Source organism: Chelonia mydas, chromosome 24 (genome assembly GCF_015237465.2).
Source record: "Chelonia mydas isolate rCheMyd1 chromosome 24, rCheMyd1.pri.v2, whole genome shotgun sequence".
NCBI lineage: Eukaryota > Metazoa > Chordata > Testudines > Cheloniidae > Chelonia > Chelonia mydas.
The window spans coordinates 875687-892187 of record NC_051264.2 but is presented as its reverse complement, the minus strand read 5'-3'; the positions used below and the strand labels follow the sequence as shown (position 1 = coordinate 892187).

General features: G+C 66.1%; 2 protein-coding genes across 3 annotated transcripts in view; both read left to right on the top strand.

The window, feature by feature from the left end:
• The first annotated feature begins 2535 nt into the window (after positions 1–2535).
• Positions 2536–11463, top strand: LOC102930663 (mothers against decapentaplegic homolog 6). 2 transcript variants are annotated; one of them, XM_037883398.2, is made up of 4 exons: positions 2536–2665; positions 5134–5540; positions 7831–7950; positions 9657–11463. In XM_037883398.2, the coding sequence occupies exons 2-4, from the start codon at positions 5150–5152 to the stop codon at positions 10190–10192; spliced, it is 1047 nt and encodes a 348-aa protein (XP_037739326.1). In that variant the 5' UTR covers positions 2536–2665; positions 5134–5149; the 3' UTR covers positions 10193–11463. The 2 variants fall into 2 exon arrangements, with proteins under 2 accessions (XP_037739326.1, XP_037739327.2); XM_037883399.2 differs by lacking the exon at positions 2536–2665 and adding an exon at positions 3560–3757.
• Positions 11464–11981: 518 nt separating this feature from the next.
• Positions 11982–16501, top strand: part of ZBTB7B (zinc finger and BTB domain containing 7B) — a 33357-nt gene continuing 28837 nt past the window's right edge. Inside the window, exon 1 of the mRNA XM_037883388.2 lies at positions 11982–12161. The gene's annotated coding sequence lies outside the window, so the exon portion shown is untranslated. The remainder of the gene's footprint in view (positions 12162–16501) is intronic.

Below are 16501 nucleotides of genomic sequence, written 5' to 3'. Positions count from 1 at the left end.
CTCCCAGCCCCCCTGCTCTCACCACTAGCCCCTGCTACCAGCCCTCCCCTCCCCTCCGTTTATCTGGCTGTGACTCAGTTCCTTGTTTAGAGAGTTGCTTTCTCGGCCTGTCTCCACTCCAGGCCGTTTCCTGTCTCCTGCCCCCCAGAGCCAGGGGGAAGCTGCAGAGGCGGGAATGCACCCAGCGGGCCAGACTGGCTGGAGCTCCAGCAAAGGTCACAGACCGACCGGCCGCTGACCGGCAGCTTGGCGTGCCCCAGGCCCTGCAGGACCTCCCTGGCCCGGGGCATCCCAGCCACGGCCTCCCCCTGCCAGCCTGGGCATGGCCGTGCAGGCGACTGGGGGAGCCCAGAGGGAAGGCTGGGGGTGGGGCATGTGTGTCCCCAGAGCCCCTCGCTGCGCCATGCCGCCCGCCCAGGAGAAGGGCTGCCCCCTGGCACTGTCCCGGCACCGGCGGGGACCCACTGTGCGGAGGCTCCGCGGGGCCTGGGCCCGGAGCAGAGCTGAGTGGCTGGCGCCAGCACAGCGGCCTTATCTCAGTGGGAAGTTGGGAGCAGGAAGCCCGGCTGAGAGTGGGATAAGGGCCCGTTTACATTAACCGCCTTTCCATGGAATCTGCTCCCACCCTCTTAAAGGGACAACCCCCCAGCGCCAGCCTCGGGGAGCCCCCTCCCCACAGCCTGAGCCAGCTGAACCCCAGGGTCTGCTCAGCCAGGGCCCTGGGTGCAGGGCTGGTGGGGCGGGGGCTGGCTAGGTAGGGGGGAGCAGAGAGGGGGCCAGCTGGGGGGATAGCAGTGTGGGGGCTGGCAGAGTGGGCCGACGGGCGTGGGGCTGGCGGAGGCGGTGTGGGGGTAACAGTGGGGCTGGCAGAGCGGGCCGACGGGCATGGGGCTGGCGGAGGCGGGGCGGGGGTAGCAGTGTGGGGGCTGGCAGAGCGGACCGACGGGCATGGGGCTGGTGGAGGCGGGGCGGGGGTAGCAGTGTGGGGGCTGGCAGAGCAGGCCGACGGGCATGGGGCTGGCGGAGGCGGGGTGGGGGGTAGCAGTGTGGGGGCTGGCAGAGCGGGCCGACGGGCCATGGGGCTGGTGGATGCGGGGTGGGGATAGCAGTGTGGGGGCTGGCAGAGCGGGCCGACGGGCATGGGGCTGGCGGAGGCGGGGTGGGGGTAACAGTGGGGCTGGCAGAGCGGGCCGACGGGCGTGGGGCTGGCGGAGGCGGGGTGGGGGTAACAGTGGGGCTGGCAGAGCGGGCCGACGGGCATGGGGCTGGCGGAGGCGGGGTGGGGGTAGCAGTGTGGGGGCTGGCAGAGCGGGCCGACGGGCATGGGGCTGGTGGAGGCGGGGCGGGGGTAGCAGTGTGGGGGCTGGCAGAGCGGGCCGACGGGCATGGGGCTGGCGGAGGCGGGGTGGGGGTAGCAGTGTGGGGGCTGGCAGAGCGGGCCGACGGGCATGGGGCTGGTGGATGCGGGGTGGGGATAGCAGTGTGGGGGCTGGCAGAGCGGGCCGACGGGCGTGGGGCTGGCGGAGGCGGGGTGGGGGTAGCAGTGGGGCTGGCAGAGCGGGCCGACGGGCGTGGGGCTGGCGGAGGCGGGGTGGGGGTAGCAGTGGGGCTGGCAGAGCGGGCCGACGGGCGTGGGGCTGGCGGAGGCGGGGTGGGGGTAACAGTGGGGCTGGCAGAGCGGGCCGACGGGCGTGGGGCTGGCGGAGGCGGGGTGGGGGTAACAGTGGGGCTGGCAGAGCGGGCCGACGGGCATGGGGCTGGCTTCTCAGGCCAGTAGCCTCGGTGCATTGGTGTGACTGCCCAGGGTGCCCAGACGGGGTGGGGTTGGAGGCCTGGAGCCCATCTCACCCCAGTGCTCTGCCAGGGTCCCGCTCCCCCCAACCATGAGGGACCCAAGAACCAGAGCTAGAAGGGGTGTGACAGCAAAACCGGCCAACCCAGAAAAGACACCAAGATGGCCCCACGCTTCAGAGCCCCCCGTGCTCCACAGAGCCCCCACCAGCACTGCAGAGTCTGCCTGCCCCAAAACACAGAGCCTCCCGCACTGGGCAGGGCAGACTCCGGCTCGAGGGGCAACCCAACCCCAAGGCAGCATGTGACCCCATTGGAGTGTGACCCCCCATCTTGCTGGCCCCTCTTGCCATTAACGCCGTGAATATAACCCAAGACGGGGGTCTCTGTGTGAACGGGAGCCCCGGGGTGAGCTGGCGCCTGTCCGCATGCTGCCCAGGTCGTGGTGAGGGTCCTGGCACCTGCCCAGCTCCCGGCCCCTTGCTGCACTTTGCCGCCACCCGTCTGGCTGTCTCTGGGGGCAGCCCACACCCCCCAGCCCAGGACTCTGCCCCCCTGGGCTTCCCCTCACTCCACACTCCCCCCCTGTCCAGGGCTCTGCCCCCAAGATCCCCCTCAGCCCCCCCCCAGGCTGGGGTTCCCTGTTGCACTGTTTTCACTGAGCTCAGCTTCCCTCCCTGCAGCCCAGCCAAGAAGTCTGGGCAGCCTCGAATCAATTAATTCCCCCAGCTGGGAGGGCCGTGGGAGGGGAGCCGCCGGCAGGAAAAAGCCCTGGCCGCAGAGTGCGCCAGGCAGAAGTGTCCCAGCCGCCCGGAGAGCAGGGCCCCACCACTGAGCCCCAGCGCCAGGCACCGCGCCCGCCGGCTGCCCCACCGTGAGTGAGCCACCCCCGCTCTGCCAACGGGGGGCTGTGGAATGGGCCACGGCCCCCAGCTGCCTTGCCTGGCACCTGGCGTGTGCGTGTCACTGTGTGCACGCGTGTTTGTGAGCATGTGCTCTGCGTGTGTGTCAATGTGGCCGTGTGTGACCGCGTGCATGGCACAGGGGTTGCATGAGCGTTTGAGCATGTGCTGTGTGCGACTGCATGTTCACGTATGTCAGGGCGTGTGTATGCGCTAGGCAGTACATGTGTTAGGGGGTGTGTGTGTGTGTGTGTGCGCACCAGGTGCCATGTGTGTCAGAACACATGTGTGCCAGGTGATACATGTGTCAGGGCACGTGTGTGTCATGTGCAAGGCGGTACGTGCGTCAGGGTGTGCGCGCCCCAGGTGGCATATGTGTCAGGACGCATGTGTGTGCCAGGTAGTATGTGTGTCAGGGCATGCTTGTGTGTGTGCCAGGCACGGTACGTGTGTCAGGACACGTGTTTGTTTGTGTGTGTTGTGTGTGTGCCAGGAACTACGTGTGTCAGGATGTGTGTGCGTGCCAGGCACTACGTGTGTCAGGCAGGATGTTGTGTGTGTGTGTGCGCCAGGCACTACGTGTGTCAGGATGTGTGTGTGTGCCAGGCACTACTTGTGTGTGTGTGTGTGTGTGTGGCAGTACGTGTGTTAGGATGTGTGTGTGTGTGCCAGGCACTACGTGTGTCAGGCAGAAGGTGTGTGTGTGCGCGCGCGCCAGGCAGTACGTGTGTCAGGCAGTATGTGTGTGTGTGCGTGTGTGTGCCGGGCACTACGTGTGTCAGGATGTGTATGTGTGTATGTGTATGTGTTGGGCACTACGTGTGTCAGGCAGGACGTGTGTGTGTGTGTGTGTGTGTGTGTGTGTGTGTGTGTGTGAGTGGCTGTGTCTCTCGGGGTTCTGGATGGGAGGCAGCCGAGCCTAGGCCCTTGTCCCTCCTCCCTGCCCCGTCTCTGGCTCCATTTCTCTCCTCCCCCCCGTTCCCCGCCCCTTCCCCCCCACCGTGGCCATAAATGCTGCTCATCACAGGCTGGGGCCATCAGATCCCCTCCTGGGGAGCCAGGAGGTATGTGGGGAAGGGGGGCAGGTCTGGGGCTGGTGGGTGGGTACCTGCGTGACCCTGCCTGGCAGCCCTGGGGGGGGGGGGTTCTGTGGGCGGGGGGGGGTTCGCTCTCTCCCGGGGGGGTCAGCACGGGGACCAGGCCCCACTCCCAGCCGGGGCGCTCTGCCCCTCACCCTTGCACGCTCGCAGGGCCTAGCTACACGCACCAGAGACCCCGGCGCAGCCCGAGTGCGGGCGCAGCGGGGGGAGGCGCTGCCAGGGCGGGACGTGTCCCGTCAGGGGCGGGGGGGAGCTGGCTGGGGAGGGGGCCCCGTCGCACCGGGGGACTGGCCCGTCCCTGGGGGTGCACCAGTCCCTAGACGGGGGTGCTACCCTGGGCAGTGCTGGCTCTGGAGCTGGCCAGCAACACTCGGCACGGCCTAGGGGAGCCGCTGCATTGAACTGTGCAGCAGGTGTGTGACTGTGTGTGTGTGTGGTGTGCAGTGTGTCTGCACAGGTGTCAGGGTGTGTGTCTGTGAGTGTGTGTGTGAGTGTGCGTGTCAGTGAGCGGCATCGTGGGTGTGACTGTGTGTGTGTGTGGTGTGCAGTGTGTCTGCACAGGTGTCAGGGTGTGTGTCTGTGAGTGTGTGTGTGAGTGAGTGTGTCAGTGAGCGGCAGCGTGGGTGTGACTGTGTGTGTGTGTGCTGTGCAGTGTGTCTGCACAGGTGTCAGGGTGTGCGTCCGTGAGCGGCAGCATGTGTGTGTGCTGCATTGTGTGTTTGTGCGGGTGTCAGTGAGTGTGTGGGGCCGTGTGTGTGCCAGTGAGCAGCAGATGAGTGGCAGTGAGTGTGTCAGGAGCGAACACCGGCCTCTCCATCTAATTCTCGGTTTGACTGCCAGGGTCTCGGGGATGTGGCTGCCCGGTGGGTGCTGCTGAGGGGCGAGGGGCGCCCCGCTGCGTCCTCGGGGGTTTCACGCCTGCCCCAGCAGCGGGTGCCAGAGGTGGAGAATCCCTGCCCGGCGTTCGGTGCCGCCGGCCGCTGCCCAGCTCCCAGCACTGACCCTGCCCCCTCCCTCCGGCCCCGGGGCTTTGGAGTCAGACTCCCAGCCCAGCTGGCTTGGGGGCCGCGCTGGGGAGACCGGCTCAGCGCAGCCCCAGCCAGCCCGGCCTGGTGTCGTCCCCAGGCTGGGGCCCAGCCGCACGAAGGAGCGGATCCAGCCCCGGCGGCGTGGGGACCCCGGTGTCCGGCTGGATCCCTGCTATGCCTGATGCCGGGGGCGGGAGCGGGGGAGTTGCAGGGCAGCACCTGCTACCCCCGGTGCGGCTGGGTGCCCCGGGCCTGGACGGGCAGGGCCGTGGGGATCTCTGGAGCGGCCCGTGACCCCTCTCTCCCCCGCAGGTGGAGCCCGCGCCCCATGTTCCGCTCTCGGCGGGCCGGCCTGGTGCGGCGGCTCTGGAGGCACCGCTGTGCGGCCCCCGGCCCCGAGGATGGCCCCGGCGCCCTCAAGCCCGCCGCGCACGCCCTCTTCAAGAAGCTGAAGGACGAGGAGCTGGAGCTGCTGGTGCAGGCGGTGGAGAGCCGGGGAGCCGGGCAGTCGGGCTGCGTCTGGGTGGCCCGGGCGGATCTGCGCGGCACCAAGCAGGCCCTGCCCCCTCAGGTGCTGCTCTGCCGGCTCTACCGCTGGCCCGACCTCCGGCACCCCCACGAGCTCAAGAGCCTGAGCGGCTGCCAGAGCTTCGGGGGCTGCGGCGAGGGGGCCACGCTCTGCTGCAACCCCCACCACCTCAGCCGGCTCGCCAGGCCCGGTGAGTGGGGCGGGGCGCCGGGCGGGGGGCCACACACGGCGCAGCCCACCCCCCCACCCCCCGGCCAAGCAGCGCCGCTCGGAGCTGGGGGGGCAGCATGGGAAGGGTGGCTGGCCCACCCACAGCACTCGATTGCCCAATCTGTCCCCAGACACCCCCTCTGTCTGTCTGTCTGTCTATCCTCATAAACCTCCTCTGTCTGTCCTCATACACCTCCTCCATCTGTCTGTCTGTCTATCCTTATAAACCTCCTCTGTCTGTCTGTCTGTCCTCATACACCCCCTCTGTCTGTCTGTCTGCCTGTCCTCATACACCTCCTCCGTCTGTCTGTCTGTCTATCCTCATAAACCTCCTCTGTCTGTCTGTCTGTCCTCATACACCTCCTCCGTCTGTCTGTCTGTCTATCCTCATAAACCTCCTCTGTCTGTCTGTCTGTCCTCATACACCTCCTCCGTCTGTCTGTCTGTCCTCATACACCCCCTCTGTCTATCTGTCTGCCTGTCCTCATAAACCTCCTCCGTCTGTCTGTCTGTCTATCCTCATAAACCTCCTCTGTCTGTCTGTCTGTCCTCATACACCTCCTCCGTCTGTCTGTCTGTCCTCATACACCCCCTCTGTCTATCTGTCTGCCTGTCCTCATACACCTCCTCCGTCTGTCTGTCTGTCTGTCTATCCTCATAAACCTCCTCCGTCTGTCTGTCTGTCTATCCTCATAAACCTCCTCTGTCTGTCTGTCTGTCCTCATACACCCCCTCTGTCTGCCTGTCTGCCTGTCCTCATACACCTCCTCCATCTGTCTGTCTGTCTATCCTCATAAACCTCCTCTGTCTGTCTGTCTGTCCTCATACACCTCCTCCGTCTGTCTGTCTGTCTATCCTCATAAACCTCCTCTGTCTGTCTGTCTGTCCTCATACACCCCCTCTGTCTGTCTGTCTGCCTGTCCTCATACACCTCCTCCGTCTGTCTGTCTGTCTATCCTCATAAACCTCCTCTGTCTGTCTGTCTGTCTATCCTCATAAACCTCCTCTGTCTGTTTGCCTGTCCTCATACACCTCCTCCGTCTGTCTGTCTGTCCTCATACACCCCCTCTGTCTATCTGTCTGCCTGTCCTCATACACCTCCTCCGTCTGTCTGTCTGTCTGTCTATCCTCATAAACCTCCTCTGTCTGTCTGTCTGTCCTCATACACCTCCTCCGTCTGTCTGTCTGTCTATCTATTTATCCCCAAACACCCCCTCTGTCTGTCTGTCCTCATTCACTTCCTCTGTCTGTCTGTCTATCCTTGTACACCTCCTCTGTCTGTCTATCTACCTACCCCAACACCCCCCTCTATCTATCTACCTATTCCCAGACACCCCCTCTGTCTGTCTATCTATCTATCCTCATACACCCCCATCTGTCTATCTATCCCCAGTGTCACGGAGTCCCCGGGCGGGCGATGCTCTGGAACTGCTCCCTACGAAGCCAGGCAGGACTCTGGGGAAGTCTCCTCTCTGTGAGCAGCCTGTCTGCAGGACACACGGCTCACACGGCTTCCACCTTCCTGGGTCTGACCTCAGAGCATTCAGCATCCTCTGCCCCTCAGCGAGTCCGCTCAGGCGGGGCTCCTGGGGAAGCCAGAGGGTCCTGCCCCCCAACTCCGCAGTCAGACGTGACTCTCAGCCAGCCAGTAAAACAGAGGTTTATTAGACGACAGGAACATGGTCTAACACAGAGTTTGCAGGTGCAGAGAACAGGACCCCTCAGCTGGGTCCATTTTGGGGGGCAGTGAGCCAGACAACCACATCTGCACTTCACTCCATGTCCCAGCCAGCCCCAAACTGAAACTCCCTCCAGCCCCTCCTCCTCTGGGCTTTGTCCCTTTCCCAGGCCAGGAGGTCACCTGAGTCCTTTGTTCTCCAACCCTTTAGCTCTCACCTTGCAGGGGGGAAGGGCCCAGGCCATCAGCTGCCGGGAGACAGAGCGTCGGCCATTTATGTACCCTGGCCCTTTGCTCTGCAACAATTACACCCCCTTATCCCACCCCCTAGAGACTTAAGAAATGCATAGGGGAAACTGAGGCACCCCTACAGTATTCAGAGGAAACATTAAGAACAGACCCACTTCGTCACACCCAGACACCCCCTCTGTCTGTCTATCTGTCTATCCCCAGAACTTGGTCCCCCTTGCCCTGCTAGTTTTGGGGCTGCATTGGGCTGGAAGGGGAGAGCTGGCATCGGAGTGGGGTGGGGAGGAGGCTGCCCCAGAGACAGCTGCTCACTGGTTTCCGCTCTTGTCTGGTTCCCTTTCAGAGACGCCGCCACCCCCTTACTCCAAAATCTACCCCTTCAGCTGCCCATGGACAGAGGTGTCGGAGCGCCCCAACTCCAGCCACCCGGAATCTGGCTGCAATGCCCACGGAGATTGGCGAGGTACAGTGAGGACCGGGGGGCAAGGGGTGCCCAGAGGGACTGGGGGGCACCCAGGGGATGTGACCCCCAGGCCCAGGCAGGGAGCTTCAGGGGGTTCCGGATGACCAGCCCTGGGCTGTGTGGGGACCAGCGCTGCCAGGCTGCAGCCTTGGGTATCAGGGGGATCCTGCCGCCACCTTCCTCCCGCGTGAGGTTTTGGGGGCCCCACTGGAGAGGAAGGGCCCCATGGTGGAGCCAGCAGCACTGGGTGTGGGTCAGGTAAACCCCCCATCCCCACTGTGAGTCGGGGGCGCAGGGCACCGACTGAGCCCTCCTGGCCCTCAGAGCCTGGAGAGCTGCCGACATGGGGCCCCTGGGGCACCCTGGGCCCTCCCCTGCCAGCTCAGCCCCTCACAGAGCAGGGTCCCAGCTGCTGGGCCCGGGGCTTCCCCTTCGGTAGGTCAGAAGGAGTTGGGGGGAAGGGCAGGTGAGGTCTGGCCCAGCCACCGCCCCCCCGAGAGCCCCAGGGCAGATCTGACCTTGCTGCTGCCCCCCATCTCCCCTGGGGCTTCAGGGGAGGGGGTTGGGGGGTGATAACCAGCCCCCCACCCCTGAGTCAGGCCCCCCCACCGAGTCCAGGAGGAAAAGCTGCTCAGAGCAGCCAGGGCCAGGGGGTTCCTGTCTGCGGGGGTGGCTCCGTCCCGTCCCCCAGCCCCGGCTGCGCCTGTTATTTTTGGCCCGTCCGCGTTCCCCGCCGCAGGAAGTGCTGCCCACAGGGACACTCACAATGTGCCTTGACGCACAAGCCGCGCTCCGGCCTGGCTGCCGGCCACCGGCTCCTTCCCCGGGCTCCGCCTTCCCTCCCACTGCTCAAGGGCCTTGGGACCGGCGCCCGCTGCTGGGCCCGCCCCCCCCTTGCCGCGCCACGGCGGCCGGTCCCCTGGGACGGTGGCTGGGGCCGTCCTGGGCCTACGTGCCGGATCACAGCACCCCCCGCTCGTGACTCACGCCCCCCGTGATTGTCTGGCTCCACGGTGGCGTTGGATGCCCTGCTCCAGCCCAGGGGGGCCGAGCCTGGGGCGTTGGGGGGGTTGTGTCCGTCTGCTCGGGGCCAGCGGGGTCGGGCAGCCAGAACCCCAGGAGGGCCAGTGTGGCGGGGCTGAGCCCCCATGCAGGAGTCACCCCGCCGGCCACGCTGAGACGCAGAGCGAGGCAGCTCCTCTTCATCAGCAGAGATGGGGCCTGAAACTGCCCCTTGCAGAGCCCAGGACCTGTTCCCCACCCGCCCACACCGCTGGCCAGGCCGCATTTCAATCTGGGGCATTCAGGCCGGCCTGCCCCCAGCCCCCTGCCGCTTGAAAGAGACGCCGGAGCCTCCTCCACGGCCGGTGCTAAACTGGTTCTGTGTGGCTGTATCCAGAGCCCTGCAGCTCACCCACCCAGGCGAGGGGTCTCTGTATAACTAGCCCTCACGTGTCTCCCCCACAGCCAGCACTGGGGGAGGGGTCCCTGTATAAACACCCCCTGCATCCCACCCCAGAGGCAGCTGCATCTCAGCGCCGGGCGAGGCATCTCTGTATAACCAATCCCCGCACCCCACCCCAGACGGGCTGCGTCCCAGTGCCGGGGAGGGTCCCTGGGTGGTCTCTTCATTCTCAGGGAGCTCAGTGGGGGGATGCGGGGGCTGCTCTGTGCGTGGGCTCAGAGGTCCCTTCTCACTCCTGCAGACTCCGGCCTGGCGCGGAGCACCACCAGGGACGGCTGCTGGTGCAAGCTGGCCTATTGGGAGCACCGGACGCGGGTGGGCCGTCTCTACGCCGTGCACGAAACCTCCGTCAACATCTTCTGCGAGCTGCCGCAGGGGAGCGGCTTCTCCCTGGGCCAGCTGCAGGCTGAGAGGCGCAGCGCGGCTGTGCGCCGGGCCCGGAGCAAGATCGGCCGCGGGCTGCTGCTGAGCCGGGAATGGGACGGGGTGTGGGCCTACAACCGCAGCGAGCACCCCATCTTCGTCAGCTCCGCCACGCTGGGGCCCCCCGGCGCCCGCGGCCCGCCCGTGCACAAGGTGCTGCCCGGCTACTCCCTGCAGGTGTTTGACTACGAGCGCGCGGGTGGCCAGGCCGGCTGGCGGAGGCCGGGTGATGGGCCCTGCGACCCCAACAGCATCCGCATCAGCTTCGCCAAGGGCTGGGGCCCCTGCTACTCCCGCCAGTTCATCACCGCCTGCCCCTGCTGGCTGGAGATCCTGCTCACCAAGCCCCGCTGACCGGGGGCACAGCTCAGCACAGCCGCTCCCGCTGTGGCCACGGGCCCTGCTAGACAAGTGGAGTGGGGGAGCGTCCCTCGGGCCCCCACCTCTGAGGCCTGGCCCCGCTGTCTCTGTCCCCCCTGCCTAGAAACCCCATCGCAGCCTCCCTCCACCCCGACCCCATCATGAGCCTGCAGCTTGGGCCTATGGGCCTCTCCAGCCATCCCCAGCCTGGGAACTATGGCCCTGGTCAGCTCCTGTCTGCCCCACTCCCGCTGCCCTGCCCCCCAGCCTCCTCCCCCCCTTCCCCTTTTTCCCAGACCCCCACCCCCGTCCCTCTGGCTATCCCTCCCCTCTGCCTTGCCCCTCCATCACCCCATCTCCCCTTACCCCCAGCCCCACCGTCCCTCTGCCCTCCCCCCAGCCCCTGCCCTGCCCTGTGGTGCTGGGCGCACTTGTCAGGGAGGCAGTTCTCACATTTATTTCAAATTATCTTATTTTTGTAAAGAAACGTAGATTAAAACCCTGTCAAGTGTGGCGGGAGCGGCTCCATGTGTCAGCCCGACCCCCTGCCCACTTGCCACCTGCCGGGCCAGCTGATCCATTCTGGGCACTGGCCCAGGCGGTGGCCAGGTGAGTCTCAGCCCCCTCTGGGAGCCTGCTGGGCTGGGAGGGGGTTTTCGAGGTCGAGAGGGGCTGAGCATGTCTGCAAAGGGGGGAGGAAGTGAAGCAGGAGGGAGGTAGCAGTGGGGCAGGACTCAGAACAGGGCAAATTCTTGGCCCTGGGGGCTCTGACCAGGCCCCTATCCCCAGGGCTCTGGAGGAACCTTGGGCCCTGGGTGGGGGCACGGAGGCTGGTCCGTGCATGGGGGAGGCACAGAGAGTGGTGGGGAGAGGCTGGGGGGCAGTTCAGAGCTGGCAGAAGGAGCCAGCAGGGCTGGGGGGGGGGGCAGGGTCCAGGTGGCCAGCAACACCCAAAGCTCCCGTGTTAGGAGGGCTCAGGGGCTGGGGGGCAGCCCCTCAGGGGGAAGTTCTCGTGACTAGCAGGGTGTCCTGCATGCAGCAGACAGCTCCGGGCCCAGCCTGGCAGGGCAGAGGGCAGTGCTGCAGGTCCCCCGCAATGCAGACCCGTCCATCTCCGCAGCCCGCCCTGCCAGTCACAGGGGCCTGGCTGGGCCGGCACCGGTGCTGCGTGGAGCAGCTCTAAGTTCTTATAGCCACAGCCACTCTGCCGGGAGCTGCCCGGCCCGGCGCTGTTATTTATAACTCCAATAAACGGTGCCACTGAATCGCGGCTGTCCCAGGTGTTGTCCCTGCGCCGGCCCCACCCCCTGTGTCCAGCGCGTGGCGAGCTGCCGCGCAGCCCGGGGAGCTGGGGGGGGTCAGCGGAGCTCAGTAACCACCATGGCAGCTGGCGAGGGGGCCAGTCCCACAGTGCTGGGTGCTACAGGTATCGTCCCATCCACAGCTGGGTCTGGGCGTGGGGCAGGGAGGGACCCCAGCCTGTGGGTGCCTGGCCTCCCTGAGAATCATGGCTGGGGCTGGGGGCCTTCCTGCCATGGCTCTGATGTGCACCTCCCCACCCCCAAACACCGGGCACCCCCACAGCACAGACCACAGCCCCACCGCGGGTACCCTGGGCAGCCTAACCAGGTGTGCCACACGCATGTCCACGCACCCCTCACAGGCTAGCGTGCATATGCACACACACACACACTCACACACGCACGTGCAGCCTATTCCGGCTCTCCCTTGCACTCCGGCTCCCCGTTCGGTGCCCAGCAGTGCCCTCTGCAGGCCAGAACAAGCCAAGGCCGCCCGCAGCTGTCGGCAATGACCGCCCGGTCCTTCCTGCCACGCTGCCCGGCTGGGCAGAGATGGGATCAGAGGCTCCCTGTCCTCAGGCTGGCCCCACTGCTGTCAGGCGCCCTCATCTCTGCTGTTTTGCCCAGCGCCCCGGAGGGGCCTTGTCCTGGGGGGGCGGAAGGTGAGTGCCCGACGATGCCCCCGCCTGTCCCGCTCGGGGCCCGTGGGAATGTCCTGGGCTGAGTGGGGACAGGACACCTGCCAAGCGACTTCCCAGCTCCTTTGTGCTGGGGGTGCTGGAGCTGAGCCAGGGTCTGCGATGGGGGTGCCAGCTGCCCATGGGTGGTTCAGGGGCTCTGGCTGAAGGGCTCTCCCTTGGCAGGAGAGACGGGGACGGGCCCAGCACCCGTGGGACATAGCCACAGCCCCCACACCTCAAAATAGACCGGAGCCTAAAAATAGCACAGTGCACCCCCAACGGCGGGGGGGGGCTGGTATCTACCAGCCTGCACTGGGGCGGGGGTGGGGCGCCGGGGGGCTGTGTGGTTTGGTGTCTGGTTCCTAGAACACTAGGGGCTGCGGGCTCAGCACGGCCTGGCGGGGCCACGGGGGAGAGACTCTTTCCTACAAACACGCACCATCCAGCCCACGGGGCTTGCAGAGAAGCCGCCCGACTTAGAGAAAACCGGGGGAGGGGAGAGAGAGCGAGGGAATGGGGAAGCGAGGGAGGAGGAGTGTGGCCTTGCCAGCTGCGAGCACTTCCCCCTACACCCGCTGGAGCCAGGAGGTGACGGGGGGGGAGGTGCCCGCACAGCGCCCAGGCCTGACTCCAGCAGCCAGCAATGGGCTTGGCTGGCACCATCTGCAGCGGGGAGGCCAGGGTGAAAGGGGGCTGGACGCTGTCCCTGGCCTCTCGCTCTGCAGAGGAATCTGTCCGTCCAGTGCCGGGCTCCCATCCCCGTGGGCTCTGGCAGCTGAACTGGGCTGCCCGTTAGCCCTGGGTGCCGCCCTATGCGGAAGTGGGAGGCCGTGGCCAGGCCTGGGCGGGTGCAGGGAGCTGGGGGCTCCTGCCCCTCCTGCCGGTTCCTCCTTAGAACCATTTCCCCTGCGGCGTCTATAAATAGCTGGCGACGCCGGGGCCTGCGGTGGGTTTGATTTCGGCTCTTGGCGGCCTCAGGGGGTTTGTGACACGAAGTGCTGGGCGCCTTTCATCCCCCAAGCTGCCTCTGAAGTGGTCGGGGCGCAGGAAAGCTCGGAAGCTCCCCCCACCCGTCTGAGGCCCCCAGGAGCCGGGCTGGGACGTGGATGTCTCTGTGCGGCAGGGCCTGCAACACTGCATCCCATATCCCAGGGTGCGGTGCCCCCCACCCGACACACGGGGGCCAAGAATGGTGCCCAGCCCTCAGTGGGCCCCGGCCAGGCCTGCCTGGCATTGCCCAGCGCCTGGCACCTTAGGCCCGTGGTGGCCCTGATCCCAGGATCTTCCCAGGGGCCGGGGCTGCCAGCAACATCCCGGCCCCCCAGCCCTCCCCCCCACCTCCCCGGGGTGCAGCTGCATGGCCCCTGAAAGTGAAAGTGGGAGGGGCCGTGGGAGGCTGGTTTCGGGCAGGTGGGCGGCTGGGCCGGCTGCAAGTCAGCACCAAAGAGGGGATTTTCTCTGGATTTCCCCCTCACTCGCCTCATCCGTCCCCACGCGTCCCCAGCTCTTCAGCAGCCCCCTCCCACCCTTGCCTGCTCAGGCCAAGGGAGAGACAGCAGCCGGGCTCCGCCAGGCAGGCCACTCCCTGGATGTACCACAGCTCTGGCCAGGCCCCTGGTGGCTCCTGCATGAGCTCCCTCTGCCCCCGCCCCCACCCTGCATGCGGGTTATTGTAAGCAGCCTGCGAGGGCTTTGCTGAGCAAGGGGGAGAGGGATGGATGGACGGGTGGGTGGGTGGAGGAGCAGATGGTCCAAAGGTGCTCTCTCTCTCTCTCTCTCTCTCTCTGGCCGATGCAGAGGACTTGCCCCAGTGGGGTGGGAGGGATGCGTGGGGGGCAGCCAGGGCCAGGCACCTCAGGGCCATCGCCCCAGAGGACAGGTTTGCAACCCTCCCCCCCCCCCACTGGGGACACATGGGGGCCCCAAGGGCTGAACCCCCTTGTTGGGTCAACAGCCAGGTATTTTGCAGGGTAATTGCCCCAGCAAGAGGGGTGACCCGGCCCTGGATCTGTGCCCATTGCAATGGCCTCTGGGCGCAGTGATCCAGCAGGAGGGGAGACCTGGAGCTGGATCCCTGCCCTTGTAATGGACTTGCCTCCTGCCAGTGAGCTAATGTCTGCGCAGGGCCCCTGTTTGGCTTGGCGGCAGGGCAGTGGGGGCCTGGCCCAGGGCCATGTCTGAATCAGGCCGCCAGGGAGCCCCTCCTTGGAGCAGCAGGCAGGGGTGGGGGGCGGGGGCCAGGGGCAGGCATGGGAGGGGGGGTTAGCTGAGGTGAGCAAGGAGCCAGGAACATTTTGATTCTTTCCCTCCTGGGCGCCGGTTGTGGCCAAACAGGTTGTGTCTGTAACCCCACCCAAGTCACCTGCACAGGTGGGGGGGAGCTGCTGCTGCTCGGGGAGTCTGCCCCGCCCTGGCCTGCCCTGCCCTCCTGCCTGCTCCAAGTGTCTCGCTCTCCATGAGCCCCCATTGCCCCAGGGCCTTCCTGCCACTCTCCCAGGCAGGCACAGGAAAGGGAGGCTAGGGAGGCATGTGCACTCAGGTGGATACCTCTCTCCCATCACCTCAGAGACCTCCCTGCCCCCGGAGAAAGCAGGGCCTAGGCTATCTTTAGGGGCTATGCCTCTGAGTTCCCACCACCACCTCTGTGCAGCAAGCTGGGGCTGGGGGATGTCACCAAAGGCCACCCAGCGACTCTGGCGGAGACAGGGTTAGAACCCCGGAGTCCTGGCTCTCAGCCCCTCTGTTCAAACCCCGTAGGCCCCACTCCCCTCAAAGAGCCAGGGACAGAATCCAGGAGTCCTGGCTCCCAGTCTTGTGTTCTGGCCCAAGTCCATCTTCTTCTCTCAGTGCCTCAGCCCACACACTGAGTTCCCTGTTGGCTGGGTAATTCTGCCCAGGTGCAAGTGAGACCTTTGGACATTTTTTGCCAGAGGTTGGGAATGGGTGGCAGGGGATGGATCACTTGGTGATTCCCTGTTCTGTGCATTCCCTCTGGGGCACCTGGCACAGGCCACGGTTGGCAGACAGGACACTTGGCTAGATGGACCTTTGCTCTGACCCAGTCTGGTCGTTCTTATGTTCTGACAAGCAGGGCCAGGGCGTGGGGCTGGGAGTGAGCGAACCGGTTTTCCTGCTGGCTGAGAGAACAGCCAGTCAGGTGGGGGCTGTGGGGAGGGAAAGCGTCCCCCATTCTGGCTGTTTTGGTGCCTCAGTGCTTGGGGGGCGGTGTTGACGGAGCACCTGGAGCCATGGGGAGACTGCGCTAGATTAGATGGGTCTATGTGGGCACAGATAGATGAAGGGGTGGCTGGAGGGATGATGGACAGAGGGATACGTGTGGGGATGTTTGGATGGAGGGACAGGCAGACGGATGGAGGGGAAGATGGAGGGATAGATGGCAGGACAGACAATGGGATGAACAGAGGGATATGTGTGGGGATGGACAGAGGGATGGACATGTGTGGGATGGATGGACAGAGGGATATGTGTGGGGATGGATGGACAGAGGGATGGATGGATGGACGGACGGACAGAGGGATGGACAGAGGGATGTGTGGGGATGGACAGACAGATGGACAGAGAGATATGTGTGGGGATGGATGGACGGCCGGATGGAGGGATGGACGGACAGAGGAATGGACAGATGGCCAGAAGGAGGGACAGATGGCCGGCAGGCCAGCCGGGGCAGGGCGTGAGGGAACAAGCCTCCCCCGGCCCTAGGGTTGCCAGTTTTAGTTGGACGTGTTCCTGGAGGTTCCATCACATGACATAATCTTTAATTCCTGGAGACTCCAGGCCAGTCCTGGAGGGTTGGCAAGCCGGCCCTGCGGGGGCCGGGGGCGGACGACCAGCAGCAGGCGGAGCCGGGCCAGCTCCAGCCGCAGCAGTTTGCAGCCACTGGCCAGCAATAGCCGCAGCTTGGCCGGGCCTTTGTGGGCGTCCAGCCCCGGGGCTTCCCGGGCCAGGCCGGCCCCCCTCCCCCGGCACCAGTCCGGCCAGGGATGGGTCAAACTTTCCATCTGCAGCCTCCTTCCCCAGCTCTGACTCACCCTTCCTCCCCGCCAGCTCGCCTGGCCCGAGCCCCGCCCTGCGGCCGGCCGCCCCCCGGGCAGGGCCCCCCCCCAGCGCTGCGAGCACCCCCACGGGCAGCCCCCCCGCCAGCGCTGCGAGCCCCCCCCCACCCCGGGCAGGGCCCCCCAGCGCTGCGAGCCCCCCCTTCAGCCCACCCCGGGCAGGGCCCCCCAGCGCTGCGAGCCCCCACCCCGCCAGCGCTGCGAGCTCCCCCATCCCGGGCACGGTCCCCCCCCAGGGTGCAGCGCAGC